Here is a 24,703-nt window from a genome sequence, read left to right on the forward strand (position 1 = left end):
GGTCCATCTCCATTGAACGCCATTTTGCAGTAACACTAAAACACTTACGATATCGTCTTCACACAATTACAGCACGAACGAAACTGACAGATTTTCTGTTTTCGTTTTCTGTCTTCAATAATAGCTCTCTTCGTTCAGCTGTTTTCATGCTGCGCCATCTACAAACGGAAAGTCAAAGATTTCGTAGCATTTCCTTTCAATTGGTTAATTTCTGTCAAGTTATTGAGCGGTAATTTTCTTTTTTTGAATCTGATAAATCCATTGAAGTCCCACGTCATCTATCAGTTTACTTGTAGTGAAAATCTCTTAAATCTACTAAAAATGTTCCTAATTTAAAGTAAATGTAATAATACATTTCACAGATATTGACAAATCATTTTCTTCATTATGTCATAATTAATAAAAATCATAATTTTCTTTAACTTCACTGACATACTTGACGTTGTCAACGAAATACTTTGCATAGCAGCAGATTTAGTATAATTATGGTTCGTATTCATAAAATGAGAGGAAATTAAAAATGTTTCTTATTTTTTTTATAGAAAGAAAGAAAAAGGAAAACTTTTGCCTCTAAATCTTCCACAGAAATGGGGCAGGAAATTAGTGAATGTATGTTATCCATAAAATCACTTTCTTTTTTTGTAGAAATCAGTAAATGCATTTATATTATTTGAACAGCAACGTTTAGTTTTTATGTTNGCCAGATGGTAGAAATACAGAAGAATTGACCGAAACCCGAATAACTGGCTAAATTTTTGCGGAATGATAGGTTGAAGTTCCGATAAAGCCGAATTACTGTCGGTACTTGAATAACTTCTCTTAACCCGTGCAACCGAAATCCCGTGGAGATCGTATATTCACATTCCTCGGCTTAATGCCGATTGGTAGAAATGGAGTAGAATAGACAGAAAACCGGACACCCGAGAAGGCTGAATTTGTACAAAATAATTGATTGGAATTTCGACCAAGTCGAATGGCTGTCGGCTCATTAATAAGCATTCCTGGATCGTGCACCGGAAATCTTGTGGGGAAACGTATATTTATATTCTACGGCAGAATCTTCGGCGGAATGCCGGATGGTACAAATACAGTAGAATAGACAAAAACTGGATACCCGGAAGGAATGAATTTATTCACGGTAGTTGATTGAAATTTCGAAGGGCTGCGGTTCAATAATAAGCTTTCTTAACTCGTGCACCGGAAATTTGTAGGGAACGTATGTTATTATTCTTCGGCGGAATACCGGATAACAGGAATAGAGTAAAATAAACCGAAAATTGAATACCCGACTTTACTTTTACAGAATAATAGTTAGATTGATCATGAACTGGCTCGCATGGCGTGATATTATCGATTTCGATGGTCTGCATGATTGGTTTCCTTGCGCGAGTTATTTCAGCGTAGTGTTTCCTTCCATGGTGGTAGGAGACTGGGTGGGAATTAATGTGGAGGTGAAGAAATATATCTGCTCCAACGTATGTCCGCATTGCACATTAGATTTTCTTATAAAACTCTGTCGTAAAAATTTTTAAAAAATTTGAAACGAAAAGATCATATTATCTTATTTAGAGATATGGTATCAGATAGCTGTTCAACTCTGAATATTGATTACAAAACCATATCACAAATGAGTTACCAAGATGCATTGAAGTATGTGAGAAATTTGCAAAAAATTGAAACGATACCGTGCAAAAATTTTGTCCATTATGGAAACATAACTTATGGAGTATATCAGGAGGTAAAGTCAATTTAACTAAAAAAGAATCAAACTAAAACTTGAAATGTAAACGACGTTTAGAAAAAACAATAGAAATGTTCTTACAGATGTCTCTTGTCTGTCACAAAAGAATTTTTGAGGAAATTTTAGACATATCTCCGCAGTATGGAATACTTTTTGGCCAGTTGTTTGTACTTCCTTTGGCCGACTTGTAAGTTAAATATTGAACAATATATTTAGAAAAATTCTCCCCCAAGCCATTCTTTCTAGATTTGGCAGGAAAAGGGTGATAAGATGGGGTTGGAACGCTCTCATTTTTAGCACGATTATGACTCCATCAACAACTTTTGTCGAAACCATTATTTTAGGGAGGTTCTTTGCAGGGGTCGGATTTTCCGCCATGTTCCTACCCGTGCAAGCAATTAGTCAGTTTTCCCGTAAATCATTACTTCACTAATACTTCCAGATAATTTACACTTTTATGAAATGATATAGGGTATGGTACAATTTCGTCCTGCGGTTAGAGAATGGTACTATTTCACCCCGAATGTTATAGAAAATACATATTACACATTTCTGATGTTAGACGCACATAAATTGGTGGTAAACATGTGGCAATGTTTTTTCAGCCACGTCTGTCTGATAATATCACCTTATTTGTCTATTGCTGGGATTGATATGCAATTGAGGTAGAATATGATGAAGGTCCAGCACTGAATGCTACTATCATTATGATTTTACCCGGTTTTAACTGTTGACCGCATTGCGGAATCGTACAACAAAATACCGTACCGATAATATTCTAGGAAAATCTTATCTTGTTAATCTATTGCTGGGGTTGATATGTAACCGAGGTCGAATAGTGTCATCAAAATAATAATATGATAAAGGTCCAGCACGGAATGGCACCATCAATAAGATTTTACCCGGTGTTAACTGTTGACCGCATTGCGGAATCGTACAACAATATACAATGCTGATAATATTCTCGGAAAATCTTATTTTATTAGTCTATTACTAGCGTTGATATGGAACTGAGGTGGAATAGTCTCATCAAAATAATAGCATCATGAAAGTCCGATACGGAATGGCATCATTAACAGTTTACCTGGTGTTACAATTGACCGCATGGTGGAATCGTACAATATACCATACCGATAAAACTTGTTAGTCTATTACTAGGATTGATAGGGCCTATTAGTACTGAATATAGTTTTTATTTTCTCGGAAAATTGTAGGATAGATATCCATTTGCTTTCGTTTAATTGGTTATTTACGATTCACATTTGATGCATTTTGTAGTTGTTGAAATATCCACTATTCGTAAGCGACCTTATCGATTTGTGATAACTTATATTGGTGCTGGACTAAGCTGGATTATAACACCATTACTGGTAAAGAATATCACACACTGGCGTTATTTGCATTGGGTTCTAGCCACCCCGCTTCTGCTAATACCGTTAATGATCTGGTAACCTAACTATCATTAATTATACAAATGACGTTGGACAATCTTAATTACTGTTATTATTCCTTATATTATCTCAAATCCCTATTTTACACATTTAGGGGTGGTATTCTAAAAATTCATTTTACTCAAAATTTGAAGTCACTAGACGTAGGGGTTTGAACTGTGCTTTAATGATCAGTCGGTTAATTTATCGTTTTATGTACGGATAAACAGCAGTATCTTCTTTCTTCTCTAAAAACTGTCCTAAATTACGCGAACTTTGTACAAAAGTTTACAGAATAAATCGTAAAACATCTAAAAAGCTTCAACTGATATTTATTGGGCGTACATCACTGTATTATTTGTACGAAGAGATAGCAAAAGTTTATTTGTATGAATATCCCTATCATCATAATAAGATCGTTAGTCCTAAGACTGGTTGGACATGCACCGCCACTCTTTCCTATCCCTAGCTAATCTTCCCATTTCCCTAAAACAACCCACATCCTTAACTATTTGCGAATAGTAATCTAATCTAGGTCTACCTCTACTTCTCTTAATTTCTGTTTCTGCCTCTAACATGTCTCTGACTACATGCTTGAGAAGGTGTCCTACCATCCTATCTCGCCTATTTTTATTAACTTCCATAGTCCTAAATATGAAGATTGGAAAAACTTTGGCGGTTGTTGTAGAACAAACAGAATAGCTCAAAACCCCAACGCCAAAACAAGACACTGTAGTTGTCCGAAGCAGTCAGTTTACTTCAGTCCCTGAAGAAGGTAACTTTGTTACCGAAAAGTGCTTCGGACAACTACAGTGTCTTGTTTTGGCGTTGGGGTTTTGAGCTATTCTGTTTGTTCTATTCCATAGTCCTCTATTCTCCTATTCTTTCTGATACCTCTTCAATCGCCTGTAACACCATATTGCGAAAGCTTCTAATCTTTTCTTTTCCGCCACACCTACTGTCCATGTTTCGAACCCGTTCTAACCGTTCGCGAGCACAAGTGACTTCTTTTTATTGAAGGCGACTCGACCCTACGCTGTCTTCTACTTTATATCCCTACCACTTCTTCCGTCTTGATTTATCTTACTTCCCATATACCTAAAATCAGCCACTTCTCCTAATTTTTTTTATCTTTATATGCGCTCTTTCGTATTTTTCCAACACCTCCTTTATTAAATCCTGATAAGTAAATTATGACGTTAGCTCGTTAGAAACGGACGGCAAACACAGATATTCGAACAATACCAAAACGAGCAATTGTTTGAAAAAACACCGCGGATCTGAATAAAAATTAAACATATATTTTACCATGAAGACTAAAAGTAACGAAATATTGTGATTTCCTCACCACCCTTGGGGTATCACAGTTGGCGCGTTGACCTATTATGATGGGGGTCTCGCCAGTAGCCCTACTCCCATGTCTTGTAATGAAAAATGGATGAAAAACTGTACAAAATCTTTAATAAACTTCCTTAAAGTTTAATACTGAAAATGTCGGGGAAAAACCAATGAAAACTTTTGTTAATAAATAATTAAATAAAGGAGATGTTGATTTTTCAGAATATCCGCAATTTTCGGGTCTCAATTCGTCTATATAACAGAAATTAGGAAATTCAGCGATCGAAATTTTTCTTTTAAACGGAATTGAATTTTGTTTCTTGTCATTCGCCTTTTGAATTTACAGTCAATTAAAAACATTTTAAATTTAAAATTGGTGATGCACTATCGATAAATATTTACAAATGAGCAATTGTTTGTAATAAGGTTTCTTCCCGAATCTCCTCTATGGTTTATTTCAAGACAAATGAAAGATAAGGGACGAGAAATATTGCAAGCCCTTAAAGACCCTGTCAAGCAAGAAGAATTGCTTCTAGAACACATGAACGAAAAAGTGTTCAAGTCTGATACTTTTCAGAACGACTATAGAAAATTAAGGCTATTTTTTAAACCCGGAATTTGGCTTCTGATATTATTGGGTGCTATTACAGGAAGCGTTTACTTTAAAGGAATTTTTGGTAAGTATAAAATAGGTTTCTGAAATTCTGAAGCTAAATAATTAACTGACATACTCAATCGTTTTCGTTGTGAAAATTAAGAATTTCCTTCATTTTATTTTAAAAACTTCATGGCAAGTTTGCTTATGAAGTTGTCTACTGTGAAACAACATTTTAATTAAAACGAATACCAAGCCTTGTTTAAATCTTAAGACAAAGACTATGCTCGTTACATTTGATAATGAGAAAACTTGCTTGTATTGTGCTGTTTCATATTCGCTCAGTTCATTTTACTGTTCTTTCGTCATTTTCTTTAACTGGCCTCTCACTCGCAAACATTTCGCAGTTTCCTTTGAAACTTTCAACTTGTTAGAAACTAGTTAAATATTTTTACGTCTTATTTATAATTGTGAAAAAGCGCTTAGTAGTGCCATTATAGTCGAAACTCTAGACACACTTCTATTGATGAAAAACCAAAATAAGACAATTAGAGAACCATCAGAAGAGTTATTTCTAACTCAGCCCGAACAACATTTCAAAAAATGAAATCACTTTTCTGCAATGATAAACTCAACCTAAAACTACGACAGAGAATGGCAAGATCCTATCCATGGGTTGTGTTAGTATACAGGACAGAGACCTGGACAATTAAAGACGCCTGAAAGCATTCGAATGTTGCGTAAGTTGTTAATATAGGGACATTTTATAACTAGAATATTTCTAGTGTATATTTGTATAACAAAACATGCTGGCAGCAGTATGGATATCGAAAGATTAAAAGTAGAAATGTTGGCAGCAGTGGCAGTTCGTCATGTAGAATTTCCCAGACGTTTGTACACTGCGAAAAGGATTTTGGAATGCGGCAGAAGCTTCTCAGTGTTTTTGCCTTGAAACCGGACGAATGCTTGTACAATGGCTGTAGTTTGAGTGAGTAATGGCGGCATAGTGTTGTCAGAAATCGAAAGCAACAGCACGTGGCGTTATAGACAACCGCGCGACTGCGTGAATACTGGAAGTGCCGCGAAGGAAATGGTAAAGTTAATACGTTTGGTCGATGAAACTGATCTTAAAGGTATTTCTGGATGTAAGAATCTAAACAGCAATCATATAAAATGGGGAATAAGTGATTATTTTTAATTGAGTTCGTATTTGTAAACTTGGAAGTGTGCTTCGTGTAATAGTATATCAGATCAAGATTCATATCAGTATGGATACTACAAAAGGCAAAACAGAGAGGGAGCTTTGGAAGTTTACCATATCATATTCAGAATGCCATTGAATACGAGATTTGAAACAATTGACAAGAGCCATTATCATTAATAGAACTTTAATTTGGAAACTTAGAAGAAGAAGTGTGCTTCGTCTTCTAGTAGCTAACGTAGGGCAAGGTTCGCCACTCCTTGTGGTATCAACTATCCTCCACCGGGATCGTGGAAGAGTGCTACCCGCTACCCTCCACTAATGTATGTAAGTTTATGATTTAAAATTTAAATATGTTTCCATTCTGCCATCTTCTTCCTCTGCTGTCTCCTCTTTCCAAAGTTTTGTAAATTATACAACCGAATAATCCGAATCCCGACTACTTGGCAAAGCCGAATAGGTATCGGTATGTAGAATATTCTCCTAGATCGTGAAGCTGATATCGCATAGGGAACGTAAACATTTATTCTTTGGCGGAATGCCAGATGGTAGAAATACAGAAGAATTGACCGAAACCCGAATAACTGGCTAAATTTTTGCGGAATGATAGGTTGAAGTTCCGATAAAGCCGAATTACTGTCGGTACTTGAATAACTTCTCTTAACCCGTGCAACCGAAATCCCGTGGAGATCGTATATTCACATTCCTCGGCTTAATGCCGATTGGTAGAAATGGAGTAGAATAGACAGAAAACCGGACACCCGAGAAGGCTGAATTTGTACAAAATAATTGATTGGAATTTCGACCAAGTCGAATGGCTGTCGGCTCATTAATAAGCATTCCTGGATCGTGCACCGGAAATCTTGTGGGGAAACGTATATTTATATTCTACGGCAGAATCTTCGGCGGAATGCCGGATGGTACAAATACAGTAGAATAGACAAAAACTGGATACCCGGAAGGAATGAATTTATTCACGGTAGTTGATTGAAATTTCGAAGGGCTGCGGTTCAATAATAAGCTTTCTTAACTCGTGCACCGGAAATTTGTAGGGAACGTATGTTATTATTCTTCGGCGGAATACCGGATAACAGGAATAGAGTAAAATAAACCGAAAATTGAATACCCGACTTTACTTTTACAGAATAATAGTTAGATTGATCATGAACTGGCTCGCATGGCGTGATATTATCGATTTCGATGGTCTGCATGATTGGTTTCCTTGCGCGAGTTGTTTCAGCGTAGTGTTTCCTTCCATGGGGGTAGGAGACTGGGTGGGAATTAATGTGGAAGTTGGTAGGAGCAAGGAACAGTGGACCTGATCTCTTCCGAAGATTGGATTGGAAGATGAATCAGTAGCTAACGTAGGGCAAGGTTCGCCACCCCTTGTGGTATCAACCATCCTCCACCGGGGTCGTGGAGGAGTGCTACCCGCTACCCTCCACTAATGTATGTAAGTTTATGATTTAAAATTTAAATATGTATTCCTTCTGCCATCTTCTTCCTTTGCTGTCTCCTCGTTCTATCGTTTTGTTAATACAACCGAATAATCCGAATCCCGAATACTTGGCAAAGCCGAATAGGCATCGGAATGTAAAATATTCTCCTAGATCTTGAAGTCGATATCTCGCAGGGAACGTCCAAATTTATTCTTCGGCGGAATATCAGATGGTAGAAATACAGAAGAATTGACCGAAAATCGAATAACTGACTGAATTTCTGCGGAATGATCGGTTGAAGTTTCAACAAAGCTGAATATCTGTCGGTACATGAATAACATCTTTTAACCCGTGCACCCGAAATCCCGTGGAGAACGTATATTCACATTCTTCGGCTTACTGCCGGATGGTAGAAATGCAGTAGAACAGACCGAAATTAGGATGCCCGGGAAGGCTGAATTTGTACAGAACAATTGATAGGAATTTCGACCAAGTCGAATGGCTGTCGATTCATTTATAAGCATTCTTAACTCCTGGACCGAAAATCTTGTGGAAAACGTATATTTATATTCTTAGGCAGAATCTTCGGCGGAATGTCAATTCGTAGAAATACAGTAGAATAGACAGAAAACCGGATACCCGGGAAGGCTGAATTTGTACAGAGTAGTTGATTGAAATTTGGAATGGCTGCGGTTCAATAATAAGATTTCTTAACACTTGCACCGGAAATTTGTGGGAAACGTATATTTATATACTTCGGCGGAGTACCGAATAATAGGAAAATAGTCAAATAGATCGAAAATTGAAGACCCGACTTAATTTTTACAGAATAATAGGTAGATTAATTAGGAACCGGCTCGCATGGCGCGATATTATCGATTTCGATGGTATGCATGATTGGTTTCCTTGGGGCGAGATATTCCAACGTAGTGTTTCCTTCCATGGGGGTAGTGGACTGGGTGGGAATTAATGTGGAGGTGAGTAGGAGCAAAGGATAGTGGGCCTGATCTCTTCCGGAGATTGGACTGGAAGAAGAACCAGTAGCTAACGTAGGGCAAGGTTCGCTACCCCTTGTGGTATCAAACATCCTCCACCGGGGTCGTGGAGGAGTGCTACCCGCTACCCTCCACTAATGTAAATAAGGTTATGATTTAAATATAATGTTCTTCTTCTGCCATCTTTTTCCTCTGCCGTCTCCTCCATCTACCGTTTTGTGAATACTACTGAATAGCCTGAATCCCGAATAATTGGCAAAGCCGAACAGGTATGGGTATGAGAATAGCTGGTGAAACCGATATCTCACAGGGAATGTACATACTTATTCTTCTGCGGAATGCCGGATGGTAGAAATACAGTAGAATCGACCGAAAATCGAATAACTGGCTGAATTTTTGCGGAATGATCAGTTGAAGTTTCGACAAAGCCGAATAACAGTTAGTACTTCTCTTAAAACGTGCATCCGAAATCCCGTGGAGAACGTATATTCGCATTCTTCGGCTTACTGCCGGATAGTAGAAATGCAGTAGAATAGACCGAAAACCGGATACCCGAGAGGCTGAATTTGTACAGGATATTTGATTGGAATTTCGACCAAGTCGGATGGCTGACGGTTCATTAATAAGCATTCTTAACTCATGGACAGAAAATCTTGTGGAAAACGTATATTTATATTCTTCGGCAGAATCTTCGGCGAAATTCCGAATGGTAAAAAAACAGTAGAATAGACAAAAAACCGGATACCCGGGATGGTTGAATTTGTACAGAGTAGTTGATTGAATTTTCGAAGGGCTGCGTTTGAATAATAAGATTTCTTAACTCGTGCACTAGAAATTTGTGGGGAACGTATATTTATATTCTTCGGCGGAATGCCGGATAATAGGAATACAGTAAAATACACCGAACATTGAATGCCCGACTTAATTCTTACAGAATAATAGATAGATTGATCATGAACCGGCTCGCATGACGTGATATTATCAATTTCGATGGTTTGTATGATTGGTTTCCTTGCGCGAGTTATTTCAGCGTAGTGTTTCCTTCCATGGTGGTAGGAGACTGGGTGGGAATTAATGTGGAGGTGAGTAGGAGCAAGGAACAGTGGACCTGATCTCTTCCGAAGATTGGATTGGAAGATGAATCAGTAGCTAACGTAGGGCAAGGTTCGCCACCCCTTGTGGTATCAACTATCCTCCACCGGGATCGTGAAAGAGTGCTACCCGCTACCCTCCACTAATGTATGTAAGTTTATGATTTAAATTTTAAATATGTTTTCCTTCGGCCGTCTTCTTCCTCTGCTGTCTCCTCCTGCTACCGTTTTGTAAATACAACCGAAAAACCCGAATCCCGAATACTTGTCAAAGCCGAATAGGTATCGGTATGTAGAATATTCTCCTAGCTCGTGAAGCCGATATCTAACAGGGAACGGCAATGATTGAAGGTAGAAATATAGCATCAGAATTAACCGAAAACCGGTTATCCATAAGGGCTGAATTTGCATAGAATAATTGCCTTGAATTTCAACCAAATCTAATGGCTGTCGATTGTTTAATAGCAGTCTTAACAGGTACATCGGAAACTTTGTGGGGAAAATATATTTCTATTCTGCGGCAGAAAGCCGGATGGTAGAAATCCAGTAGAATACACCGAAATCGTGATGCCCAGGAGGGCTGAATTTGTTCAGAATAATTGATTGGAATTTCGGTAAAGTCAAATGGCCGTCGATTCATGAAAAATCTTCCTTTACTCGTACACCAGAAATCTTGTGGAAAGCGTATACTTATACTTTTCGGCCTAATGGCAGATAGTAGACATACAGAAGAATAGTCAGAAAACCGGTTAGCCGTAAGGCCTGAATTGGTACGGAATAACTGATTGGAATTTCAGCCAAGTCGTTAAGTGGTGCGCCGGAAATCTTGTGGAGAACGTATATTTATATTCTTCTGGGGAATACCAGATAACAGGAATACAGTAAAATAGATCGAAATCCGGATGCCCGCGAGGGCTGAACTTTTACCGAATAATAGGTTGATTGACTTTATCGGTTTTCAATGTCTGCATGATTGGTTTCCTTTGGGTGAGTTATTTCAGCGTAGTGTCGCGTTTCCTTCCATGGGGGTAGGAGTCTAGGTGGGAAGTGGAGGTAAGAAGGATTTAAGGACAGTGGGCCTGATCTCTTCCGAAGATTGGATTGGAAGATGAATCAGTAGCTAACGTAGGGCAAGGTTCGCCACCCCTTGTGGTATCAACTATCCTCCACCGGGATCGTGGAAGAGTGCTACCCGCTACCCTCCACTAATGTATGTAAGTTTATGATGTAAATTTNGCGAAATTAAAAGTCCTTTCTATTTATATAAGGTTTTAAATATAAAATAATCGATTGTTTTTTTTTGAAAAACTGATGAATATTTAAAACCTTATGTATGAGTCACTCCATTTAAAAAAAAGGTATTCCTTATAAAATTGTCAAAAGTAGGTTTCGATATTTCCGGTTCTAAATAATGTACACATTTTGCACATAGCAAAATAGATACGGTAATTCGTACTAAAACGAAGTATCCAAACCACAGGTTTTTTGGCTTTTATGGTTTAGATGTTATTTGGTCTCATTGAAAGAGGTAAGATCGTGTTTTTTTTTTTTTTTAAATAGTTGAATATCTCAAAAACTAGTGGAATTAGGACATAGATAATTGTTAACAAACTTGATTCAAAATTAAAGTAACCAAAAATATAAAATTATATAGGGTATGAAACAGAACACCCTGTATGACTGAAATATTTTCTGTATATGCACTATATGATTCCGGGCCACTTTTATAAAAACATAAAAACAGATTTATAGACGAGATCTCCTTGTTTCGTATTTTTCACCCTTGATCAATGAAGAGGACGAACTGTCAGAAAATATGGACGATAATAAGACCTGGGATCCGTGATATCGGTATGTAGAATCTTCTCTTACTTAATGAAACCGGTATCTCACAGGGAACGTACAAGTTTATTTTTCGGCGGAATGATTGATGGTAGAAAAACAGTAAAATTGACCGAAAATCGAATAGCTGGCTCAATTTCTGGATAATGATAGGAAGAAATTTCGACAACGCCGAATAGCTGTCGGTACTCAAATAACTTATTTTAACCAATGCAGCCGAAATTCCGTGGAGAGCCTATATTTATATTCTTTGGCTTAATGCCGAAAGGTAGAAATGCAGTAGAATAGACCGAAAATCGGATACCCGGTAGGGCTGAAGTTGTACCGACCAATTGATTGGAATTTCGGTCAACTCGAATGACTGTCGGTGTACCGGAAATCTTATGGGGAACGTATATTTAGGTTCTTCGGCATAGTCTTCGGCGGAATGCAGGATGGTAGAAATACAGTAGAATATAGAGAAAGTCGGAAAACTGAGTGTTGAATTTGTACCGAGTAGTTGATTGAAATTTCGGCCAAGTCGATTGGCGGAATGCCGGATAATAAGAATACAGCAACATAGACCGAAGATTGAATACCCGACTTAATTTTTACAGAATAATAGGTAGATTAATTAGGAACCGGCTCGCATGGCGCGATATTATCGATTTCGATGGTATGCATGATTGGTTTCCTTGGGGCGAGATATTCCAACGTAGTGTTTCCTTCCATGGGGGTAGTGGACTGGGTGGGAATTAATGTGGAGGTGAGTAGGAGCAAAGGATAGTGGGCCTGATCTCTTCCGGAGATTGGACTGGAAGAAGAACCAGTAGCTAACGTAGGGCAAGGTTCGCTACCCCTTGTGGTATCAAACATCCTCCACCGGGGTCGTGGAGGAGTGCTACCCGCTACCCTCCACTAATGTAAATAAGGTTATGATTTAAATATAATGTTCTTCTTCTGCCATCTTTTTCCTCTGCCGTCTCCTCCATCTACCGTTTTGTGAATACTACTGAATAGCCTGAATCCCGAATAATTGGCAAAGCCGAACAGGTATGGGTATGAGAATAGCTGGTGAAACCGATATCTCACAGGGAATGTACATACTTATTCTTCTGCGGAATGCCGGATGGTAGAAATACAGTAGAATCGACCGAAAATCGAATAACTGGCTGAATTTTTGCGGAATGATCAGTTGAAGTTTCGACAAAGCCGAATAACAGTTAGTACTTCTCTTAAAACGTGCATCCGAAATCCCGTGGAGAACGTATATTCGCATTCTTCGGCTTACTGCCGGATAGTAGAAATGCAGTAGAATAGACCGAAAACCGGATACCCGAGAGGCTGAATTTGTACAGGATATTTGATTGGAATTTCGACCAAGTCGGATGGCTGACGGTTCATTAATAAGCATTCTTAACTCATGGACAGAAAATCTTGTGGAAAACGTATATTTATATTCTTCGGCAGAATCTTCGGCGAAATTCCGAATGGTAAAAAAACAGTAGAATAGACAAAAAACCGGATACCCGGGATGGTTGAATTTGTACAGAGTAGTTGATTGAATTTTCGAAGGGCTGCGTTTGAATAATAAGATTTCTTAACTCGTGCACTAGAAATTTGTGGGGAACGTATATTTATATTCTTCGGCGGAATGCCGGATAATAGGAATACAGTAAAATACACCGAACATTGAATGCCCGACTTAATTCTTACAGAATAATAGATAGATTGATCATGAACCGGCTCGCATGACGTGATATTATCAATTTCGATGGTTTGTATGATTGGTTTCCTTGCGCGAGTTATTTCAGCGTAGTGTTTCCTTCCATGGTGGTAGGAGACTGGGTGGGAATTAATGTGGAGGTGAGTAGGAGCAAGGAACAGTGGACCTGATCTCTTCCGAAGATTGGATTGGAAGATGAATCAGTAGCTAACGTAGGGCAAGGTTCGCCACCCCTTGTGGTATCAACTATCCTCCACCGGGATCGTGGAAGAGTGCTACCCGCTACCCTCCACTAATGTATGTTAGTTTATGATGTAAATATCATATATAAATTTCTGCCGAGTAATTGATTGAAATTTCGGTCAGGTCGAATGGCTGTCGGTTCATTAATAAACTTTCTTAACTTTGCACGGGAAATCTTGTGGGGAACGTTTATTTATATTCTTTGCAGGAATGTTGGATGGTAGAAATATAGTAGAATAGATAAAAAGCCGGATACCCGGGAGGGCTGAATCTGTACGGAATAATTGATTGAAATTTTGGCAAGTTCATCAATAAGCTTTCTTGTCTCATGCACCGGTAATCTTATGGTAAATATCCGAATAGAAACGAAATATTGTGATTTCCTCACCACCCTTGGGGTATCACAGTTGGTGCGTTGACCTATTATGATGGGGGTCTCGCCAGTAGCCCTACTCCCATGTTTTATTATGAGAAATGGATGAAAAACAACACAAAATTTTAATTAACTTCCGTATGCTTAGGTACCGAAAAAATGGGGGAAAACGAATGAAAATTTTTATTATATAGGTAATAAGATAAAGCAAATGTTAATTTTTCAGAAAATTCCTATTTTCGGGTCTCAATTAGCCTGTAGTTTAAGCAGATATAACAGAAATTGGGAAATTTAGCGATTGAAATTTCTCTTTTAAACGGAATTGAATTTTAAAAATACTGAACACAACGGCCTAGTCCCAGGTATCTCTTAGATTGGCAAAGAATACGAAGAATCTCCCGGTTAAAGGAGAAAGATGGTGCAACCACAGCGGCCTTTGTTGGGAACTGAAGCAGCGATTTTTGGGTAAATGATTGAGGTGCAGCCTACCATGTTTCAAACAGAAATGAATGGTTTCGTGAATTCGAAGAGGAGGAATGAAGATGAGCTTTCCAGAAAATTGGTTCAGAATTTTGAAGCTGCAATTAGGAAAAATTTGAAAATATTTCTTGGAAAGGCCATCAACCAACAAGCTCATGGATCAATCTTCATGAGTCAGGCAAAAATATAAGCAAAATAGTACGGAAGTTTCGGATGCGTCGGTACTGCAAGTGCAGCGAAGGAAATGGTCAAGCTAATTCGTTTGGTCGATGAAACTGACTTTAAAGACATTTCTGGATGTGGGAATTTAAATATAAATGGATAACATGAGTGCAATCAAATAAAATGGGAAATAAGTAATTATCTTTAATTGAGTTTTAGTTTGACAATTTGGAAGTGTGCTTCGTATAATAGTATATCCAAAGATCGATATCAGTTTGGATACTGATAAGGATGAAACAGAAAAGCTTTGGGATGTAGTAGCAGTACGTGATGGTGGACACCCTGTTAGATAATGAAGGAGCTATGGATGCTTGAAATGCCACATTTACAATGCCGTTGGAAGTGAGATTTGAAACAATTAACAAGAGCCGATAATAATATATTTATTAATAATTATCTTTAATTGAATTTTAATTTAGGAATTTAGAAGTGTGCTTTGTTTCCCTGTAGCTAACGTAGGGCAAGGTTCGCCACCCCTTGTGGTATCAACTATCCTCCACCGGGATCGTGGAAGAGTGCTACCCGTTACCCTCCACTAATGTATGTTAGTTTATGATTTAAAATTTAAATATGTTTCCATTCTGCCATCTTCTTCCTCTGCCGTCTCCTCCTTCTGCCATCTTGTAAATAGGACCGAATAGAGCGAACCCGGAATACTTGGAGAAGCCGAATAGGTATCGGTATCTAGAAAATTCTCCTAACACGTGAAGCCGATATCTTACAGGGAACGTACAAATTTATTCTTACAATAGAAAGGACAGAAGAATTGACCGAAAATCAAATAACTGGCTGAATTTCTGCGGAAGGATCCGTTGAAGTTTCGACAAAGCCAAATATCTGTCGCTACATGAATAACTTNTGAAGCCGATATCTTACAGGGAACGTACAAATTTATTCTTACAATAGAAAGGACAGAAGAATTGACCGAAAATCAAATAACTGGCTGAATTTCTGCGGAAGGATCCGTTGAAGTTTCGACAAAGCCAAATATCTGTCGCTACATGAATAACTTCTCTTAACCCGTGCACCCGAAATCCCTTTGAGAACGTATATTTATATTTTCGACGTAATGCCGGATGGTAGAAGTACAGTAGAATAGACCGAAATCAGGATGCGCGAGAGGGCTGAATTTGTACTGAATAATTGATTGGAATTTTGGCCAACTCGGATGGCTGTCGGTTCATTAAAAAGCTTCATTAATTCGTCCACCGGAAATACCGTGGGGAAAATATATTTATATTCTTTAGGGGAATCTTCGCCAAAATGACGGGTGATAGAAATACAGTAAAATAGACCGAAATCAGGATGGCCGGGAGTGCTGAATTTGCACCGAATAATTGATTGGAATTTCGGCCAAGTCGAATGACCGTCGGTTCATTAAAAATCTTCCTTAACTCGTACACCAGAAATCTTGTGGGAAATGTATGTTTATATTGTTCGGCGGAATGACTGATGACAGAACGTATATTAATATTCTTCTAGGGAATACCGGATAATAGGGATACAGTAAAATATATCGAAATCCGGATGCCCAGGAGGACTGAACTTTTACCGAATAGTAGGTTGATCTGCATGAGTGGTTTCTTTTGGGTGAGTTATCTCAGCGTAGTGTCGCGTTTCCTTCCATGGGGGTAGGAGTCTAGGTGGGAAGTAATGTGGAGGTAAGAAGGAGTAAAGGACAGAGGGCCTGATCTCTTCCGAAGATTGGATTGGAAGAAGAACCAGCAGCTAACGTAGGGCAAGGTTCGCCAGTCCTTGTGGTATCAACCATCCTCCACCGGGGTCGTGGAGGAGTGCTACCCGCTACCCTCCACTAATGTAAATAAGGTTATGATTTAAATATAATGTTCTTCTTCTGTCATCTTTTTCCTCTGCAGTCTCCTCCATCTACCGTCTTGTAAATACTACTGAATAGTCTGAATCCCGAATAATTGGCGAAGCCGAACAGGTATGGATATGTAAAATAGCTGGTGAAACCGATATCTCACAGGGAACGTACATATTTATTCTTCTACGGAATGCCGGATGGTAGAAATACAGTAGAATTAACCGAAAACAGAATAACTGGGTGAATTTCTGCGGAATGATCGGTTGAAGTTTCAACAAAGCTGAATATCTGTCGGTACATGAAAAATAGAAGAATAGACCGAAATCTAACAAATCAGGATGCCCGAGAGGGCTGAATTTGCACCGAATTTTTGATTAGAATTTCTGCCAAGTCGAATGACTGTCAGTTCATTAAAGAGCTATCTTAACATGTGTATCGGAAATCTTGTGGAAAACCAATAAATTATCTTCTTCGGTGGAATGCAGGACGGTAGAAATACCGTAGTTTAGACCGAAATCCGGATAGCCGGAAGGGCTAAATTTACACCTAATAATTTATTGGAAAATCAGTTACGTCGAATGGCTATTGGATCATCAAAAAGGCTTTCTTAACTAGTGCACCGAAAATCTTATGGGGAACATATAATTATATTTTTCGGCGGAATACCGGATAATAGGATAGAGTTAAATAGACCGAAAATTGAACACAGGGCTGAATTTTTACCGAATAATAGGTTGATTGATTGCGAACCGGCTCGCATGACTTGATATTATCGATTTCGATGGTCTGCATGATTGGTTTCCTTTGGGCGAGTTGTTTCAGCGTAGTGTCAACGTTTCCTTCCATGGGGGTAGGAGTTTAGGTGGAAATTAATATGGAAGTTGGTAGGAGCAAAGGACAATGGGCCTGTTCTCTTCCGATGTTTGGATTGGAAGAGGAACCAGTAGCTAACGTAGGGCAAGGTTCGCCACCCCTTGTGGTATCAACTATCCTCCACCGGGATCGTGGAAGAGTGCTACCCGCTACCCTCCACTAATGTATGTTAGTTTATGATTTAAAATTTAAATATGTTTCCATTCTGCCATCTTCTTCCTCTGCCGTCTCCTCCTTCTGCCATCTTGTAAATAGGACCGAATAGACCGAACCCGGAATACTTGGCGAAGCCGAATAGGTATCGGTATCTAGAAAATTCTCTTAACACGTGAAGCCGATATCTTACAGGGAACGTACAAATTTATTCTTACAATAGAAAGGACAGAAGAATTGACCGAAAATCAAATAACTGGCTGAATTTCTGTGGAAGGATCGGTTGAAGTTTTGACAAAGCCAAATATCTGTCGCAACCAAGTCGAATGGCCGTCGGTTCATTAAAAATCTTCCTTAACTCGTACACCAGAAATCTTGTGGGAAACGTATATTTATATTTTTCGGCTTAATGACAGATGGTAGAAATACAGTAGAATAGTCAGAAAACGGGTTAGCCGTAAGGCCTGAATTTGTACCGAATAACTGATTGGAATTTCAGTCAAGTCATTATGTGGTGCGCCGGAAATCTTGTGGAGAACGTATAGTATATTTATATTCTTCTGGGGAAAACCGAATAATAGGGATACAGTAAAATAGATCGAAATCCGGATGCCCACGAGGGCTGAACATTTACCGAATAATAGGTTGATTGACGTTATCGATTTCGATTGGCTGCATGATTGGTTTCCTTTGGGTGAGTTATTTCAGCGTAGTATCGCGTTTCCTTCCATGGGGGTAGGAGTCTAGATGGGAAGTGGAGGTAAGAAGGAGTTAAGGAGAGTGGGCCTGATCTCTTCCGAAGATTGGATTGGAAGAACCAGTAGCTAACGTAGGGCAAGGTTCGCCACCCCTTGTGGTATCAACCATCCTCCACCGGGGTCGTGGAGAAGTGCTACCCGCTACCCTCCACTAATGTATGTATGTTTCCATTTTGCCATCTTCTTCCTCTGCTGTCTCCTCTTTTCAAAGTTTTGTAAATTATACAACCGAATAATCCGAATCCGAAATACTTGGCAAAGCCGAATAGGCATCGGAATGTTAAATATTCTCCTAGATCTTGAAGCCGATATCTCACAGGGAACGTACAAATTTATTCTTCGGCGGAATATCAGATGGTAGAAATACAGAAGAATTGACCGAAAATCGAATAACTGGGTGAATTTCTGCGGAATGATCGCTTGAAGTTTCAACAAAGCTGAATATTTGTCGGTACATGAATAACATCTCTTAACCCGTGCAGCCGAAATCCCGTGAAGTACGTAAATTTATATTTTCGGCGGAATGCTAGATGGTAAAAAAATAGAAGAATAGACTGACATCAGCATAAATTGAATGACTGTCGCTTCATTAATAAGCTTTCTTAACTTGTGTACCGGAAATCTTGTGAGAAACCGATATTTATTTTCTTCGGTGGAATGAAGAACGGTAGAAATACAGTAGTTTAGACGGAAATCCGGATGCCCGGGAGGGCTGAATTTGTACCGAATAATTTGTTGGAATTTCATTTAAGTCGAATGGCTATCGGTTCATTAATTAGGATTTCTTAACTAGTGCACCGAAAATGTTATGGGGAACATATAATTATATTTTTCGTCGAAATACCGCATAATAGGAATAGAGTTAAATAGACCGAAAATTGAACACAGGGCTGAATTTTTACCGAATAATGGGTTGATTGATTGCGAACCGGCTCGCATGACATGATATTATCGATTTCAATAGTCTGCATGATTGGTTTCCTTTGCGCGAGTTATTTCAGCGTAGTGTCGCGTTTCCTTCCATGGGGTACAAGTTTAGGTGGGAATTATTATGGAGGTTGGTAGGAACAAAGGATAGTGGACCTGATCTCTTCCGAAGATTGGATTGGAAGATGAACCAGTAGCTAACGTAGGGCAAGGTTCGCCACCCCTTGTGGTATCAACTATCCTCCACCGGGATCGTGGAAGAGTGCTACCCGCTACCCTCCACTAATGTATGTAAGGTTATGATGGTTATGATCTAAAAATATAATTTTTTCCTTCCGCCGTCTTCCTCTGATGCCTCCTCCATCTGTCGTTTTGTAAATACAACCGAATTTCCCGAATCACGAATACTTGGGAAAGCCGAATAGGTATCGAAAAGTAAAAAATTCCCATAGCTCGTTAAGCCGATATCTCACAGGGAACGTACAAATTTATTCTACGGCGGAATTCCAGATGGTAAACATACAGTAGAATTGACAGAAAATAGAATAACTGGCTGAATTTCTGCGGAATGATCGGTTGAAGTTTCAACAAAGCTGTCGGTACTTAAATAACTTCTCTTAACCCGTGCACCCGAAAATCCCGTGAAGAACCCATGTTTATATTTTCGGCGGAATGACGGATGGTAGAAATAGAATAGAATAGACCGAAAATCAGTTACCCGTATGGGCCGAATTTGTATCGAATAATTGACTGGAATTTCAATCAAGTCGATTGGCTGTCAGTTGTTTAACAAGTAGTCTCGCCTCGTACACCGGAAACTTTGTGGGGAAAATATATTTATATTCTGCGGCAGAAAGTCGGATGGTAGAAATCCAGTAGAATAGACCGAAATCGTGAGGCTCAGGAAGGCTGAATTTGTTCAGAATAATTGATTGGAATTTCGGTTAAGTCGAATGACCGTCGGTTCATTAAAAAGCTTCCCTAACCCGTACACCAGAAATCGTGTGAGAACGTATATTTATATTCTTCTGGGAATATCAGATAATAGGGATACAATAAAATAGATAAAAAAATCCGGATGCCCACGAGGGCTGAACTTTGACCGAATAATAGGTTGATTGACGTTATCGATTTCGATTGTCTGCATAATTGGTTTCCTTTGGGTGAGTTATTTCAGCCTAGTGTCGCGTTTCCTTCTATGAGGGTACGAGCCTAGGTGGGAAGTGGAGGTAAGAAGGAGTTAAGGACAGCGGACCTGATCTCTTCCGAAGATTGGATTGGAAGATGAATCAGTAGCTAACGTAGGGCAAGGTTCGCCACCCCTTGTGGTATCAACTATCCTCCACCGGGATCGTGGAAGAGTGCTACCCGCTACCCTCCACTAATGTATGTTAGTTTATGATGTAAATTNTATGTTTTCCTTGCCTTTTCTGCCGTCTTTAAATACAACCGAATAGCCTGAATCCCGAATACTTCTCAAAGCCGAATAGGTATCGGTATGTAGAATCTTCTCTTACTTAATGAAGCCGGTATCTCACAGGGAACGTACAAGTTTATTTTTCGGCGGAATGATTGATGGTAGAAAAACAGTAAAATTGACCGAAAATCGAATAGCTGGCTCAATTTCTGGATAATGATAGGAAGAAATTTCGACAACGCCGAATAGCTGTCGGTACTCAAATAACTTATTTTAACCAATGCAGCCGAAATTCCGTGGAGAGCCTATATTTATATTCTTTGGCTTAATGCCGAAAGGTAGAAATGCAGTAGAATAGACCGAAAATCGGATACCCGGTAGGGCTGAAGTTGTACCGACCAATTGATTGGAATTTCGGTCAACTCGAATGACTGTCGGAGTACCGGAAATCTTGTGGGGAACGTATCTTTATGTTCTTTGGCATAGTCTTCGGCGGAATGCAGGATGGTAGAAATACAGTAGAATAGACAGAAAGTCGGAAAACTGAGTGTTGAATTTGTACCGAGCAGTTGATTGAAATTTCGGCCAAGTCGTTTGGCGGAATGCCGGATAATAGGAATACAGCGACATAAACCGAAGATTGAATACCCGACTTAATTTTTACAGAATAATATAGGTAAATTGATTATGAACCGGTTCGCATGATGTGATATTATAGATTTCGATGATTGGTTTCCTTTGGATGAGTTACTTCAGCGTAGTGTCGCGTTTCCTTCCATGGGGGTAGGAGTCTAAGTGGGAAGTGGAGGTGAGTAGGAGCAAAGGACAGTGGGCCTGATCTCTTCCGAAAATTTGATTGGAAGATGAATCAGTAGCTAACGTAGGGCAAGGTTCGCCACCCCTTGTGGTATCAACTATCCTCCACCGGGGTCGTGAAGGAGTGCTACCCGCTACCCTCCACTAATGTATGTAAATTTATGATTTAAATATAATATTTTCCTTCTGCCGCCTCGTCCATCTACCGTCGAGTAAATACTACTGAATAGCCTGAATCCCGAATACTTGGCAAAGCCGAATAGGTATCAGTATGTATAATAGCTGGTGAAGCCGACATCTCATAGGGAATCAGAATGATTGAAGGTAGAAATATAGTAGAATTGACCGAAAATCGAATAACTGGCTGTATTTCTGCGGAATGATCGGTTGAAGTTTCAACAAAATCCAGTAACTATCGGTACTTAAATAACTTCTCTTAACCCGTGCACCCGAAATGCCGTTGAGAACGTATATTTATATTTTCGGCAGAATTACGAATGGTAGAAATACAATAGAATATAAAAAATTTGTATCGAATAATTGACTGGAATTTCAACCAAGTCGAATGGCTGTCGGTTGTTTAATAAGCAGTCTTGCCTCGTACACCGGAAACTTTGTGGGGAAAATATACTTATATTCTGCGGCAGAAAGCCGGATGGTAGAAATCCAGTAGAATAGACCGAAATCGTGATGCCCAGGAGGGTTAAATTTGTTCCGAATAATTGATTGGAATTTCGGCCAAATTGAATGGCCATCGTTTCATTAAAAATCTTCCTTAACTCGTACACAACAAATCTTGTAGGAAATGTATATTTTTGTTGTTCGGCAGAATGACAGATGGTAGAAATACAGTAGAATAGTCAGAAAATCGGTACCGATTGATTGGAATTTCGGCCAAGTCGAATGACTGTCGGTTCATTAAGTTGTGCGTCGGAAATCTTGTGGGGAACGTATATTAACATTCTTCTGGGGAATATCTGTCAGTACATGAATAATTTATCTTAACTCGTGTACTCGAAATCCAGTGGAGAACATACATTTATATATCAGATGATAAAAATACACAGGAATAGAATAGACCGAAAACTAGATATCCTATAAGAAGCGAATTATTGTGATTTCCTCACCACCCTTGGGGTATCACAGTTGGTGCGTTGACCTATTATGATGGGGGTCTCGCCAGTAGCCCTACTCCCATGTTTCTGTTTGCCTATTCTTTCTAATACCTCTTCATTTCTAACCTTCTCTATCCACGGTATCATCATTTGACTATAAAGCCACATTTCGAACGCTTCTAACCGTTTCTTTTCCGCCGCGGCCTTGGTCCGTATTTCGCACCCGTACAAATCTAAATATACTCAATCTTTTGCCACTCTAAATCTATCCCTATAGCTGTCCGGTCTTTAGTGATGTTTTGATGATTAAAAGGTAACGGTGACAATATGCATCCCTGTCTGATTTTAATTTTGTAGGAAATGTAAATTTAGGTTGCTGTTCGTGATTATTTTTTTATTTCTTACTCTACTACTACGGAGTGCAGTTTAAGTTGAGGGAAATTATTTTGTAACGTTGTTATCAATATTTCTAACCTCATCATATCAAATCAATTACAAAACATAATTTAATTTTTAGAAAGATTTATTTTTCCGCTGTGCATTTCTCGGCAAGATTACTACATATTATCTGGTGGAATTGAAATTGTGACCAACTTATTATGCATTATTCTAACGCTCAAGTGTAATAGAAGACATTATGTTATAGCCACGTCACTATTAGTCACTTGTTTGGGATATTTTGCTGCATTTGCACTCAACGAAAGTACGTTCAACCGCTTCCAGTTTTTGAAAATATTTATTGATTGATTTATATCCAAATTTGCTGTTCATATGTCATTATAATAAACTTTTTCCAAAGGTACATAAAATACCACAAATGGCGCGGTAAACGCCATCTGTAGTACGATGCAACATTTAGTGGAATTCGTTATGCTCAACAAGGTCCATTTAAATAGATGGATATAATTTGTTTGTTCGATTTTGGTAACGTGCCTATCACGCAGCAAGTAGATATCCGTCTATTTAAATGGATCTTGTTGAGCATAACGAATTCCACTAAATGTAGAATTGTACTACAGATGGCGTTTACCGCGCCATTTGTGGTATTTTATAAAACGCGGTAAAAAGCGGGTAAAAATTGGTCTGTGTTCTGTCAAAACTATCTGCGATGCGCTGATGAGATCCAAAAAGATCGAAATCGCGATCCGCGCGTCTGGCAGTTTCGACAGAATATTGACCACTTCGAATTTTTTTTTGTACTGCATATTTATGTAATTTTTAATTTTAAGATTCCATAATGCATCTGATAATGATAGCAGTAGCCGATATAAGTTCGAGCATCACCTACGTAGTTATCAGCTTATTAATAACAACGATATCATCCACGAAATACAGATGTACTTGCACTGGTTTACTTAACGGGTTGGGGTTTACCATGGGCACGATAGTTACAAACCATTTTCAACATCATCTAATCAAAAAGACTCCTGCCCTATTCTTGGTATTGAGCATAGTATCGTTTATTGGATCAATTGTTTCGTATTTTTCACCCTTGATCAATGAAGAGGACGAACTGTCAGAAAATATGGACGATAATAAGACCTGGGATCCGTGAATCTCAAAATTTACGAAACTGTTAAAACTCATGGAAAAAACGGTAAAATAGAAGATAGTATTCCTGTACCCATATTTCAAAAATTTAATGATTTATTAAATAAATTTGTCAACTTCTCAATCGCTTTTTCGTTTTAAAAATTACAGCAAAAGTGTAGAAATTTCAAAAAACAGGAGATAAATATTAATACTATTGCTATAAACGTATAACTGAAATAATTGCGTAGCCTGCAGATGATAGGGAACTATCTATCATCAATATCATCAGGTCGTCAGTCCTAAGACTGGTTTGACCTATTTGCGAACAGTAATCTAATCTAGATCTACCTCTACCCCTCCTAATTCCCGTTTCTGCCTCTAATATGTCCCTAACTAGACCTTCATGTCATACCAACTTATCTCGCCTATTTTTTATTGACTTCCACAGTTCCCCTGTTCTCCTATTCTTTCTAATACCTCTGCATTTTTAACCTTCTCTATCCACGGTGTCCTCATCATTCGCCTATAACACCACATTTCAAACGCTTCTAACCTTTTCATTTCTGAAACACCCACCATCCTTCTTCG

The 24,703-nt window shown here is 38.7% G+C and overlaps 1 protein-coding gene across 3 annotated transcripts; it reads left to right on the forward strand.

Annotated features, from left to right (window-relative positions):
- The first annotated feature begins 1,594 nt into the window (after positions 1-1,594).
- On the forward strand, positions 1,595-24,198 carry LOC108741572 (organic cation transporter 1-like). 3 transcript variants are annotated; one of them, XM_025975691.1, is made up of 7 exons: positions 1,595-1,738; positions 1,825-1,928; positions 1,988-2,154; positions 3,020-3,188; positions 4,936-5,186; positions 23,100-23,285; positions 23,812-24,198. In XM_025975691.1, exons 1-7 carry the CDS (start codon positions 1,628-1,630, stop codon positions 24,135-24,137), a joined length of 1,314 nt encoding a protein of 437 aa, XP_025831476.1. In that variant the 5' UTR covers positions 1,595-1,627; the 3' UTR covers positions 24,138-24,198. The 3 variants fall into 3 exon arrangements, with proteins under 3 accessions (XP_025831476.1, XP_025831477.1, XP_025831478.1); XM_025975692.1 differs by having other exon boundaries at positions 1,988-2,142; XM_025975693.1 differs by lacking the exon at positions 1,595-1,738 and having other exon boundaries at positions 1,846-1,928; positions 1,975-2,154.
- The last annotated feature ends 505 nt before the right edge of the window (positions 24,199-24,703 follow it).

Source organism: Agrilus planipennis, unplaced genomic scaffold, assembly GCF_000699045.2.
Source record: "Agrilus planipennis isolate EAB-ADULT unplaced genomic scaffold, Apla_2.0 scaffold232, whole genome shotgun sequence".
NCBI classification, from domain to species: domain Eukaryota; kingdom Metazoa; phylum Arthropoda; class Insecta; order Coleoptera; family Buprestidae; genus Agrilus; species Agrilus planipennis.